Source organism: Malaclemys terrapin, chromosome 5 (assembly GCF_027887155.1).
Source record: "Malaclemys terrapin pileata isolate rMalTer1 chromosome 5, rMalTer1.hap1, whole genome shotgun sequence".
NCBI lineage: Eukaryota > Metazoa > Chordata > Testudines > Emydidae > Malaclemys > Malaclemys terrapin.
Window position 1 is genome coordinate 90,805,057 of NC_071509.1, and position 12,146 is coordinate 90,817,202.

Below are 12,146 nucleotides of genomic sequence, written 5' to 3' on the forward strand. Positions count from 1 at the left end.
GAGTTGTATCATTAGTAATAAAATGGATACTTGTTTTACTCTATAGTTATCTAACTGCTAACTTTGGCATTGAGTGTCAGGATTTGCTCCTAGTAATTGCTTGTGCAGTAACACTGAGTATCTGCAATAGCAATTGGTATCAGGAAATCTCAAATGCAGGCACAAGTTATTTTCTCTGTGCGATTTTTTTTTTTTAAAACCACATTATAATATAAATAATAACATAGCTAACTGTCTGCTAGCTCCTAGTAGATCTCTTAATTTCTTCTAAAGACAGCAGTAATTTCTTGCCTTCATCTTGCTGTTTTTCAAAACTTGTGGGTTTTTTTTTTTTTATTATTTTAGGAAGATGGGAAGTAGAAGAGCTTAAAGAAAACACAGTGCCTGGAGACAGAGGATTAGTTTTGAAGTCAATAGCAAGACATCATGCAATATCAGCTATGTTAACAAAGCCATTTATTTTTGATACTAAGCCTTTGATTGTTCAGTAAGTTGCTCTTCAGATTTGTACTTAATTACTCTTCTAACTTTGAAATATAATGAAAAAATGTTTTTGTATGATTCTGATTTCCATTCCAACATCGATTGCCTTGCACAAATGTACCAAAACCACAAATATGAAGGTGTTAATATACAAATAAATTATTATAAATGTATTGTTTTATCGTTTAAGGTTTTCAAACCCAAACTAAAGTTATATTTTAGTGCTCATATGTTAAAAATAGATGAAATGATGTTTTAAACCTTTTGTCTGAATACTTAGTCAGGAATTCAAGATCTCATAAAATGGATGTAAAAGACTGACATTTAAATGGCAGTGTCTCTGCAACTGAGCTTCCAAATTACATGGAACTTGTGAGAATTTCAGGTGGCTAGGCATATAATATCTAAATACATTTTTCAAATGTTTAGGTCAGTGGAAATTGACTTACAAGTAATTCAGAAGAAACTATGAGATGGCTGCTCTAGTTAAATCTAGACCATGATGTAGGTAGGCACAAACATAGTACAAAACTTCCCCATGCAACTCGGTCAAAGTGAAGTAGTGAGTGGCCTCTGTACATCTGCAAATGCTGCCCAGAAACTTTTCTTAGTAGAGATTGCTACTGTGTTGAACTCTAATGTTTTTTTAGATTGACACTATTACATTTTGCATCACTGTTGCCTTACATTGCAATAGCAATAAAATATTTCAGGCAATTTTGTAAAAATGTTTTGGGAGTAGTGATTTATATGAAAATACATATGTTTATACACAATCTTGGACATGGATTCAAAGTTAAATTGTAAATCAAACTGAGCTTTAATTATTCCAGGGTATCAGCAATGTGCTCTTTGATTCCCTTTTATACAGGTATGAAGTGAATTTTCAAGATGGCATTGATTGTGGCGGTGCATACGTTAAACTTCTGTCCAGTTCTGATGATTTGGATTTGGTATGTCCTTTATGTAACATTTGATAATTATTCTTCCGTTTAGGGGAATGTGATCATAGGCTTATGGAATGTGACTGAGGGTATGATTGTTCATTCGTGAGTATCCAAAATGCTCAGCAAATGGGGGAATCAGGCCCAAAGTTTACTTAGATTAATGAAAAGTCTGAAATAGAAATTTGTATTTTTTTCTAATCTGAATAGTTTGTATAAAATCTCATATACATAAAGCCTTCAGAGTTTGTTGGCCAATTATGCTTACTAGCATCTGTTATGTTGAATACAAGAAGTATTTTAACTATAATTAATTTCCATTATTTTTAAAGCAGAAATTTTAGCCTACTATAAAAAAGTGGTTTTAAAAAAAAAAAACCCTATAAAGGTCTGAATCACCCAAGAACACACAATTCATTCATTCTGATTTGTTACATTTTTCTATTGGAATTGTGAATATCTAGGATGAAGGGCATGATGTTATATAATGTAAGCCATATACTACCAGTAGTCCAGGTGCAGAACTCAAGTGATGTCAATTGTTCTTTCTGAAATTTAAATAAAATGACAATTCATAGATGTTAAGGGCAGAGGGGACAGTTATGATCAGCTAGTCAGATCTCATTCAATAATACAGGCCATAGAACCTCAACCAGTAATTTCTGCATCAAGCCATAACTTCTGTTTGAGCTATAGCATACCATTTAAAAAGATATCCAGTCTTGATTTAGAGACTTCAAGTGATGGAGAATCTACCATGTCATTAGGTAAGTTTCAATTGCTAATTCACACAATTTTAACATTAATTTATAACATATTTATAGTGTAAATTTGTTTAGATTCCAGCTTCTACCCAATGGATGGGTGCCTTCCCCCCCCCCCCGCCCCCGCTATCTTAAAGGACTATCTGCTCTTGGAAATCTCTTCCTCTTGTAGATACTTGAAGACTGTGATCAAGTCACTTCTTAACCTTCTCTTTGATAAATAGATTGAGCTTCTTAAGTCTCTCACTGTAAGGGATAGTTTTCAGACCTAGGATCATTCTTGTAGCTCTTAATAAGATTGATATCCATGTAGTTTGGATCTATGAGGGTTATTACTCAAGTTAAGGGTACAAAGAAAGATTATTCTGAGATCTTTTAAACCATCAAAACATGACCCTAAATTAGTTTAGAAGACATGTTCATGCCCCAAAACTTAAACTTTTTTGGTAGATCCTTTCAGAGACCCAAAATTGTTTGATTGTGGAATTGAGGACAATACCAAAGTTTGAGAATTAGATCTCCCTTTCCACCTGGTCCTCTGCCATTTTGTTTTCCTCCCATAGAAGCAGGCAATTTTAAGTGAACACACATACATAGGAAATACCAGTCTGTACATCAGCAGGAGAGTACATTGTGACCAGAAATCAGTTTTTATTTTTAATCACCATATAGAGAATCTAGCATGGCCCCATCCCTTTAAGGGCAAAACACACAAAAAAAGGTTTTCCCTGCCTTTAGTCACTGTGGCCTACCTCATTCAAAGTCCCCATAAACAAAAAGGGAACAGGGTTTGTATAGCTTATCACACAAGAGTTAGTTCTGACTGTTTTTCCTTCCTATGAGGGTGAGATCCTAGGGAAGTGGAACTAGAATCCACTTTGGACTCATGTAACCTATGGGAGGAGAGGTACGTCAATTTACTTACCAATTCTGTGCTACAGAGTTCCTCTCTCTGACTTAAAGTATTTGCGCAGACCATGAGTTCCCATCCTTGCAAGGGCTACAGCTGCATTTTTCTATAGGAACTTTTCCAAATACTAAAAGTGGAAATTATAATAGGATTCACTTTCTTTCTCTTCTTAGGAATCCAGTACCAGTCTTTACCATAAGACAGTTAAACGCACACACAATTGAGAATTTAAAATTCCTTTTTATGAATAACACTCCAAAATAGACCATTATAGCACAGCAGTTTGAATACACTCTAGCTAGACTAACATGACTAACTAGAGATTTGTTACTTTTTCCTTTAAAATGAAGAATATAACCCAGGGTTTAACCCCCCTGCACCCCTCAAAGCTCCTCAAAAATGTTGATAAATATACATATACAATACCTTACAAAATCTATACAGGGATAGGGACTTCTGACAATCAGAGATTTTTTGCTTTCATGTAGGCTTTACCCAATCCCTGGCTATTATATAGACAAATAAAACATTTAATTGTACTACACAACCAGTTATTTTAGCATCCACATTACTGAGCACATACACAACTTCAAATAAGAAAGATGAAAAAAATCTGTACAATTTCTGTACAATTACTGTAGCTGTTAGGCTCACACACTGTCTTTGGTTCAATGATGTTGCATACCTCCGAAGACATTTGGCCTCCAGTCTGTGGTTGCTCCTTTATGGTGTTTCCCCAGTCTCAATCCCATCGAGTTCTGTAAAATTACAGGAAACTATATGGCGAGCCAACCCAAAGATCAGTTTGGGTTATCCCTGGCAGCTCTATCTTCTCCCTTCAGGACTGGGCTGGATCTGAGTCATGGGTCTCTGTAGAACAAAATGCCTGCTTCATCAAATTCGTTTTTTCTTCCCTCCCTCCCCTTTTCCCCTGCTCAAATTCACCAGAACAGAGGATGGACAATTAGCTGTAACTCTTCTCTGCTAAATATTAGTTCATTGCCCCAGTCTCTCCAGTGTAAATTGGGTAGGGGGGTTGTTCAAGGTGCTTTACAGTCCATAAGAGAGATGGAAGCCTGAAGAAATTACTAGGTGTGAAGTCTGTTGAACCAGTTGTAAAATGTCAGAGGTTCAAGATGGAATCCCTTTGCTGCATTTTGGCGGGCGCTGCTAGTTGTTACTTGACATTGCAGTAACACCCAGAGTCTTCAGTCAGGTTTGGGGTCCTGTAGTGCTAGGTGTTGGAAAAACATGAATTAAGGAAGTCCCTTCCTCCACCAAAGAGATTAGTATGAAGAGCGATGTGACATGACAAGCAGGTGTAAACACAGTGGAGGGGAGGTAGGGGAAGAGAATAGTTTGTAAGCACCATTATAGCTGTTTCTTTTAAACAAGAGAATTGAATAAGAGATTAACGAATCACTAGCTATTAGACAGTTCTCCCCTGGAAGTCATTGTAGAGATGGATTTTACAGGACTTGAGGGAGGACAGGGTGGTAGCTATATGAATGGATTTGGGGATATGTCCCACACATAAGTGGTATCCTAGAAGAAGGTGCAAAGATGCTGTGGGAGAAGTACAAAAGCAAGTGATAGAGGCAGCCATTATTGGTGGAACAAAGGGAGTGGGAAGATCACAAAGTAGTTAGATAAGTTAGAGATTGACAAAGTAGGGAGGAGCTAAATTATGAAGGTCCTTGAAAATAAGAACCAGAAGTTTGTTTTGATACAATGGAGGGACTTAGTGTGTGAGAATTGTGACATGACTGAAGTGGCCTACTGGAAAGATTTTTAATGCACTGGGCAATGGCTCCTTTGGAGCCCTGTCAGATTCAGTGAACTCTTGAAAGACATATTGAAAGACATAGGGTCTCCCAAATTTTTTAGCACAATTTCACATAGCTGTATTATGCATGCATGCCTGTTGTTGTTAGAACAGTCAGAAAATAATTTGCTCTCCCCATCAATATTGGAAAATGCCGCCATGTTCACAAAGTATGATTTTTAAACTGTTATAACTTCGGCAAATCTGAATTGTGTATTTTTCATTTCACCCTCAAAAACAGGGGTGTTTGTTCACTTACAGAAAGTCACCTCCTGACAGAGACCAGACTGTCAAACTTACCTTTTGTAAATAAATTTTCTAGAAATTATAAGTGGCTGAAAAAGGAGCTTAAAAACTTTAACTATCGCTACATTTTCCAAATATAAAAATTCCCATAAACAATTGAAATATTGAAAGATCTTGACAACATAAAGTAGTATGGAGGTGCCCTATGAAGGAAAATAATAAATCTGTTTTTTTGTTTTGTTTTATCAACTACTCACAAATGTGGAGCAGCAGGACAGTAATAAAGAAAAGTAGTAGATGGTGACATACATCTGATTTTTCTTTTTACCATATTAATAATTAAATTGCACGTCAACTATTTCCATTCAGTTTTTTTACAGGGCACAATACTTGTAGAAATAAGTACAGCTGCTGTTTTATTTCATTTTAATATAGTATCCACAGATGTTATTCTTCCACCTTTAGGGCCTGATCCTGTGAGTTGCTGAATGACTCCTTGTGAGGTGCTGAGAATCCTTTATGCCTGGTCAGTTTGGTGGAAACTCGGCATCTCTCAAGAAGTGCTGAACATCTTGCAGGACTGAGCCTATAACCCTTGGGTGCTGGAACTGACATTTAGTTGCGTGAAATATATCACAATAGGATTATAAGCAGGCTGAACGCCTCCAGCATCAAGGAGTAGAGGTACACAGGTTAACTTCATTAAATGTATTGCATAACCAATACTAAACTCTCTTGCTTCTATAGGAATACTTTTTTGACAAAACACCTTACACAATTATGTTTGGACCAGATAAATGTGGAGAAGATTACAAACTGCATTTTATCTTCAGACATAAGAATCCTAAAACTGGAGATTATGAGGAAAAACATGCTAAGCATCCTGATGTAGACCTAAAAAAATTCTATTCGGACAAGAGGACACATCTGTATACTCTGGGTATCCTTTAATTTAATTCTTAACGTTGCACTTAAAAAGGAAAGGTTAGAAAACAAGGTCCCCATTCACTGAAGACTTACAAATGAGCCTGTTTTCTGCCTGTATAGTTTCGTTCATTGTTGTGGATATTTGTGTATGGTGTGTATCTTAAATAAATGGCTTTGAAATTCTGTTGCTTAAGATTCACTTGAGGGGAAAAAAATAAAAATTGGCCATATCCAACCATTAGCACACTATTAAAGTATGCTATTATTTACACTCGTTGCAGTAAGCAACGATGTAGTACACTATCACTACTTCATCCTTGACTACTGCAACTAGTGTAAATAATCATTTGTTGTTAGATTTATAGGAAAAATAGAGGCCTCTACCCCAGGCTCCAGGTGCCCTGTCATAAATTATGAAAACAAAATTAGATCACCTGCAGAACACCAAATTCCCCTCCTCCACAAAACTGATTTCTCTCAAAAGTCCACCTCTCCAGAAGTGTGCATAAATCAATGACTTGCAGCATTCCCTGAAAGCAAATAGATTGGGGCTATTTCAGACGAAAATAAGGAAGCCTGTTCCACAACTGAAGAACATTCTATTACCAGGTTTCAGAGTAGCAGCCGTGTTAGTCTGTATCCGCAAAAAGAACAGGAGTACTTGTGGCACTTTAGAGACTAACAAATTTATTAGAGCATAAGCTTTCGTGGACTACAGCCCACTTCTTCGGATGCATATAGAGTGGAATAAATCTATATGCATCTGAAGAAGTGGGCTGTAGTCCACGAAAGCTTATGCTCTAATAAATTTGTTAGTCTCTAAGGTGCCACAAGTACTCCTATTCTATTACCAGTCACTTCTTTTAAAAGAAGGAGCCAACTCTTGTATCTATGCTGGTCACAACTGCAGCAGTGCGGCATGCAGAGAAATAGTTTCTCCAATAGCAAGAGCTCAACCCATTTGGCCTTTACAGATGAAAACCATCACTTTAAATTCAGTTTGGAAAAAGTATCTAATACAGATCATGGGGCACCAGAGGATGTACTGCCAAATAGGCAGGGTGCTGCATTCTGCACTGGTTTCTCTCCAGACTGATCAAAAGGGAAGCGCCATGCAGAGCACATTGAAATAGTTCAGTCTTTCAGGCCATAGATTAATTTAGAGAACTAGATTAGAGGTGGCAGCATCAGGGGCTTATTTTGTCTTTTCCCCCAGTGTTTCAAAAGGTGAGATTTGAAACATCTTTCTGATTATGGAGATGGAATCTTAGACACAGTTAATGGCTGTTTGGTTTACCTAAAACTACTACTTTACAAAAAAAAATTATATCAAGTACTTCTGATAAGTCTGTAACAATAGAATGTTTTAAATTAACATAATCACTCCTAAATTTGACCCTAATTTTGGGTTACTGTGTGTAACATGAGATTTCCTTTTTTACCTAATATGTCCCGTCTACCTCCAATTCTGATTCTTTGATAAATGGGAAAATATTGGAAGTGATACTGCTAGATGCTGGGAAAATGCATCTCAGACAAGTTGGAAAGAAGGGGGCAACAGGAGTCAAGCTTGGTGGGGAATGGTCAGAGTCTGTACCTGCTAGAGAACCCTTCTCTCCATAATTTGGAAACAAAAATTCCTGAATCTCGTTCTTGTCACTCCTCTGCTGTCTGCAAATGTCTGTGCACTCAGCTAGCAAAGTATCCTATCCCCCTCTAGTGCTGGTCTATGCAGAGAATGACAAACTGCTATTGCTATCAATTACTCCATTAGCTCAAGTGGCAAAAGTTTTTGTGATGGATCTAAAGGTTCCAACCCTGCTGATGACCCATATTGGTGTCAGAATGATGATGCATGATGGAATTTGTTTTTCCAGTTTACTGTCTTTAAAACATATGAAATCACATACACAAATCTGTTAAAAGAACATTATTAGTGCTTCAAATTCAAGCACTCTCATTAGGAAATGCCAGAATTAAGGCTTCCTGTGTGACATTAATTTGCCCCGACATATGCATGATGAAGCAATCTTTCATTCAGGAACGCTTTCCCCCCCTCCCCCCAGATGACCCCTACTTCATTCAGTGCACAGAATGGACCTGCTCTGAGGTTGAATCAGAGATATGTAGTAATTAGAAGCTGTTGTGTACTGGATTGCTGCTTCATTTGTTGCTGAAGTTGGAAGGTGTTTAGTGAATGAGGCAGGTAATTGCAGGAAGAGAAAGGAGAACCTCATGGTTAAGACAGTTGAATGCTGCCCTAGAGAAGTGAATTCTCCTCCTGCCTCTGCCATAGAGTTCCTATGTGATGCTAGTCAAGTCATTTAAACTTTCCACAAGCTGTCAGTAATTGTGTTCTTTTCAATTTCTGGGTGCCTGACTTGAGATCCTGGGACCTGATTTGCAGAAGCGGTGAGCATTCACTTCTGCAACAAAGTCAGTGGAACCGGTCTTTCAATGTATAGAGTGCTATATAGTGCTAAGTACTCTGAAAAATCAAGAATCCTTTTTATCTTAATTGCTGCGTCCGTTTCCCAACTGTAAAATGGGGATGATAATAATGCCCCTCATCTCATAGAAGTGTAGTGAAGATAAATGTATTCATATTTGTGAAGTGCTCAGGTACAATTGTGATGAGTGCATAGAAAAGCCCATGAGGAAATTAAGAATTTTTTATTCGAAGGTTTGAACAGTATGCAGTAAATAAGGCATGGGGCCACACATTGAACAACGAAGAGAAAACAAAATATCGAATAGCTGTTCATCACGCGAGCACCATTCATTCTGTGCACTGAATGAGATAGAACCTGTCAAAAAAAATAGTACATGATCATGTTATTAAAGACATTATCATAATTCATACACAAAATAGGACCAAATTAAGGTTGCACAGACACCCTTCATTCTGGCATTTCCTAATTTTTGAGGGTTTGACTTTGCAACCTTAATATTCTTTTAACATAGTTTTTTTTCATGCAATTGTAATATAAATCGTGCAGAACAGAAAAGTGGCATGCTTTGGTGAAAGGCCAGTATTGATACACTGCTTTGTCTACCTTGCACTTCATTAATGCAGTATTTTGACTTAATTCCATGGTACAAATTGAATACAAGTTGCCTGGTTCGTAAAACAAAGAAATGGAAACCCTAAGATGCCTGCTGAGTGGGAAACTTGTGGGGTTATTATGCATAAGTGGTGTAAAAAAAAATGTTCCTTAATGACAAAAATATTTACATTTTTTCCAAAGTCTTTCAGGAAATCAAACTTAACCTTGCGTATTTGTTTATTACATATGAATCTGTGTGTCTGCATGCACATACACATTTTAAGCAGAAGATTAAAATGCATAGTTCCTTTATTTCACAATTTTAAAAATACATTCATTTTCTTGCAATGTAGTGCTGAAACCAGATGACACATTTGAAATGTTAATTGACCAATCAGTTGTCAGCAAAGGAAATCTTCTGGAAGATATGGTTCCTCCTGTGAACCCTCCAAAAGAAATAGAAGATCCCAATGATAAGAAGCCAGATGACTGGGATGAGAGAGCAAAGATCCCTGACCCTAATGCTGTCAAACCAGATGATTGGTGAGAAAATATATTTTATTTATACAGACTATATAGTATGCAAGCTATTCATTTTTGGAGCCATGAGTTAAAGGGACACTGCAAAAAGAACAGGAGTACTTGTGGCACTGGTAACTTAAAAATCACATTTGTCCCTGAAAAAATTGTACCCACTATTGTTGCAGGTAACACCTATAGGTACAATAAATGAAAGATTAGGAAGAACATTTTTTTTCAATTTTACTTTAGGCATCTGACAGCACTTTTGTATAGTTCATTTCCCTCTTTCTACTGGCTCTGTGGATGAGGGGAAAGCAGTGGACATGTTGTTTCTTGACTTTAGCAAAGCTTTTGGTACGGTCTCCCACAGTATTCTTGCCAGCAAGTTAAAGAAGTATGGACTGGATGAATGGACTATAAGGTAGATAGAAAGCTTGCTAGATCGTCGGGCTCAACGGGTAGTGATCAATGGCTCCATGTCTAGTTGGCAGCCGGTATCAAGTGGAGTGCCCCCAGGGTCGGTCCTGGGGCCAGTATCTTCATTAATGACCTGGAGGATAGCATGGATTGCACCCTCAGCAAGTTTGCAGATGACACTAAACTGGGAGGAGTAGATACCCTGGAAAGTAGAGATAGGATACAGAGGGACCTAGATAAATTAGAAATCTGATGAGGTTCAACAAGGACAAGTGCAGAGTCATGTACTTAAGACGGAAGAATCCCATGCACTGCTACAGACTAGGGACCGAGTAGCTAGGCAGCAGTTCTGCAGAAAAGGACCTATGGGTTATAGTGGATGAGAAGCTGAATATGAGTCAACAGTGTGCCCTTGTTGCCAAGAAGGCTAACAGCAATTTGGGCTGTATAAGTAGAAGCATTGCCAGCAGATCGAGGGACGTGATCATTCCCCTCTATTCGGTATTGGTGAGGCCTGATTTGGAGTACTGTGTCCAGTTTTGGGCCCCACACTACAGAAAGGATGTGGAAAAATTGGAAAGAGGGCAACAAAAATATTTAGGGGGCTGGAGCACATGACTTATGAGGAGAGGCTGAGGGAACTGGAATTATTTAGTTTGCAGAAGAGAAGAATGAGGGGAGATTTGATAGCTGCTTTCAGCTACCTGAAAAGGGGTTCCAAAGAGGATGGATCTAGACTGTTCTCAGTGGTACCAGATGACAGAACAAGGAGTAATGGTCTCAAGTTACACTGGGGGAGGTTTAGGTTGGATATTAGGAAAAACTTTTTCACTAGGAAGGTGGTGAAGCACTGGAATGGGTTACCTAGAGAGGTGGTGGAATTTCCTTCCTTAGAGGTTTTTAAGGTCAGGCTTGGCAAAGCCCTGGCTGGGATGATTTAGTTGGGGATTGGTCCTGCTTAGAGCAGGGGATTGAACTAGATGACCTCCTGAGGTCCCTTCCAACCCTGATATTCTGTGATACTACTGTATAGTTCGTTTTCCATGACTGGTGCTTTCACATAGCAACAAGGAAAAGAAAACCATTTTTAAAATAGGTATGTCACTGTAAACCACAAGTTGGCAGTGGTAATTTGGGAGCAAGTATATTATACCTGAAACTACTTAACTTGATTTTGCATATTTTCAAAGGCACAAATGGAGCTGGGTGCCCCGCTCTCATGAGCTGGGTGCCTAACACCCTTCTGTGCCTTTGAAAATCATCTCTTTCGTGTCAGTTATGTTCCTTTGACTAGAACTTTGCCATTTTGAACCAGACTGCTATATTTTTTTCTGGTAATATCAGTTTGTAATTAAAGGGATGAAGATGAGCCTTCCAAAATAGAAGATCCTGATGCTGTCAAGCCTGAGGGCTGGCTTGATGATGAACTACAATACATCCCAGATCCCAATGCAGAAAAACCAGAGGATTGGTAAGAGCTTGTACTCAGTAGAGCAGATCTTTTTGCAGAGGTATTGTAGACGAGGTCTCATTTACTCTGTGGTAAATTGGACAAAATTCTGCTCTTTGGTCACTAGTCTGCTGTACTTTGATGCAGCAGACTGGAAATTGAGGCATCTTCAGATACATTTTTATATTTGGAATAAAATATGAAAATGGACAATGTAATCCTCACAGTAGACCCTTCGTTGTTAATTGTGAGTATTAAATTATTTTATGCTGTCCTCAGTGTTAGTTTTCATTGTTCTGAAGAATTTTGTATTGACAATGCATTGTAAAAGTTGCCACAGGGTAAGAGACATCTGGGGCTTTTGGTACCAGGGAAGCAGTTCAGGATTGTAAAATAAGCACATACAGTTGTGGATGTTTGTTAAAATAAGCATTGAAATACTTAACAGTGCTGACATTTTAAATTGTCATCTTTAGCTTGATGCATTATGTTGAATGGGGCAGTCCACACCTCTTAAGGCATGTTTCAGGATGTCTGCAGATACAGGAATACAACTCTGTTGATGGTTTTCATATTTCGTGTTTTCAAGACTATCTGCACAAGTGGGAGGG

At 38.0% G+C, this 12,146-nt stretch overlaps 1 protein-coding gene across 2 annotated transcripts in view; it reads left to right on the top strand.

Moving 5' to 3' along the window:
- CLGN (calmegin) overlaps positions 1-12,146 on the top strand; it is a 65,811-nt gene that overhangs the window by 31,511 nt on the left and 22,154 nt on the right. For both annotated transcript variants that reach the window (XM_054031150.1, XM_054031152.1), the window contains exons 5-9: positions 346-487; positions 1,355-1,436; positions 5,920-6,112; positions 9,500-9,689; positions 11,443-11,556. In XM_054031150.1, the coding sequence (XP_053887125.1) occupies positions 346-487; positions 1,355-1,436; positions 5,920-6,112; positions 9,500-9,689; positions 11,443-11,556 (721 nt within the window). The remainder of the gene's footprint in view (positions 1-345; positions 488-1,354; positions 1,437-5,919; positions 6,113-9,499; positions 9,690-11,442; positions 11,557-12,146) is intronic.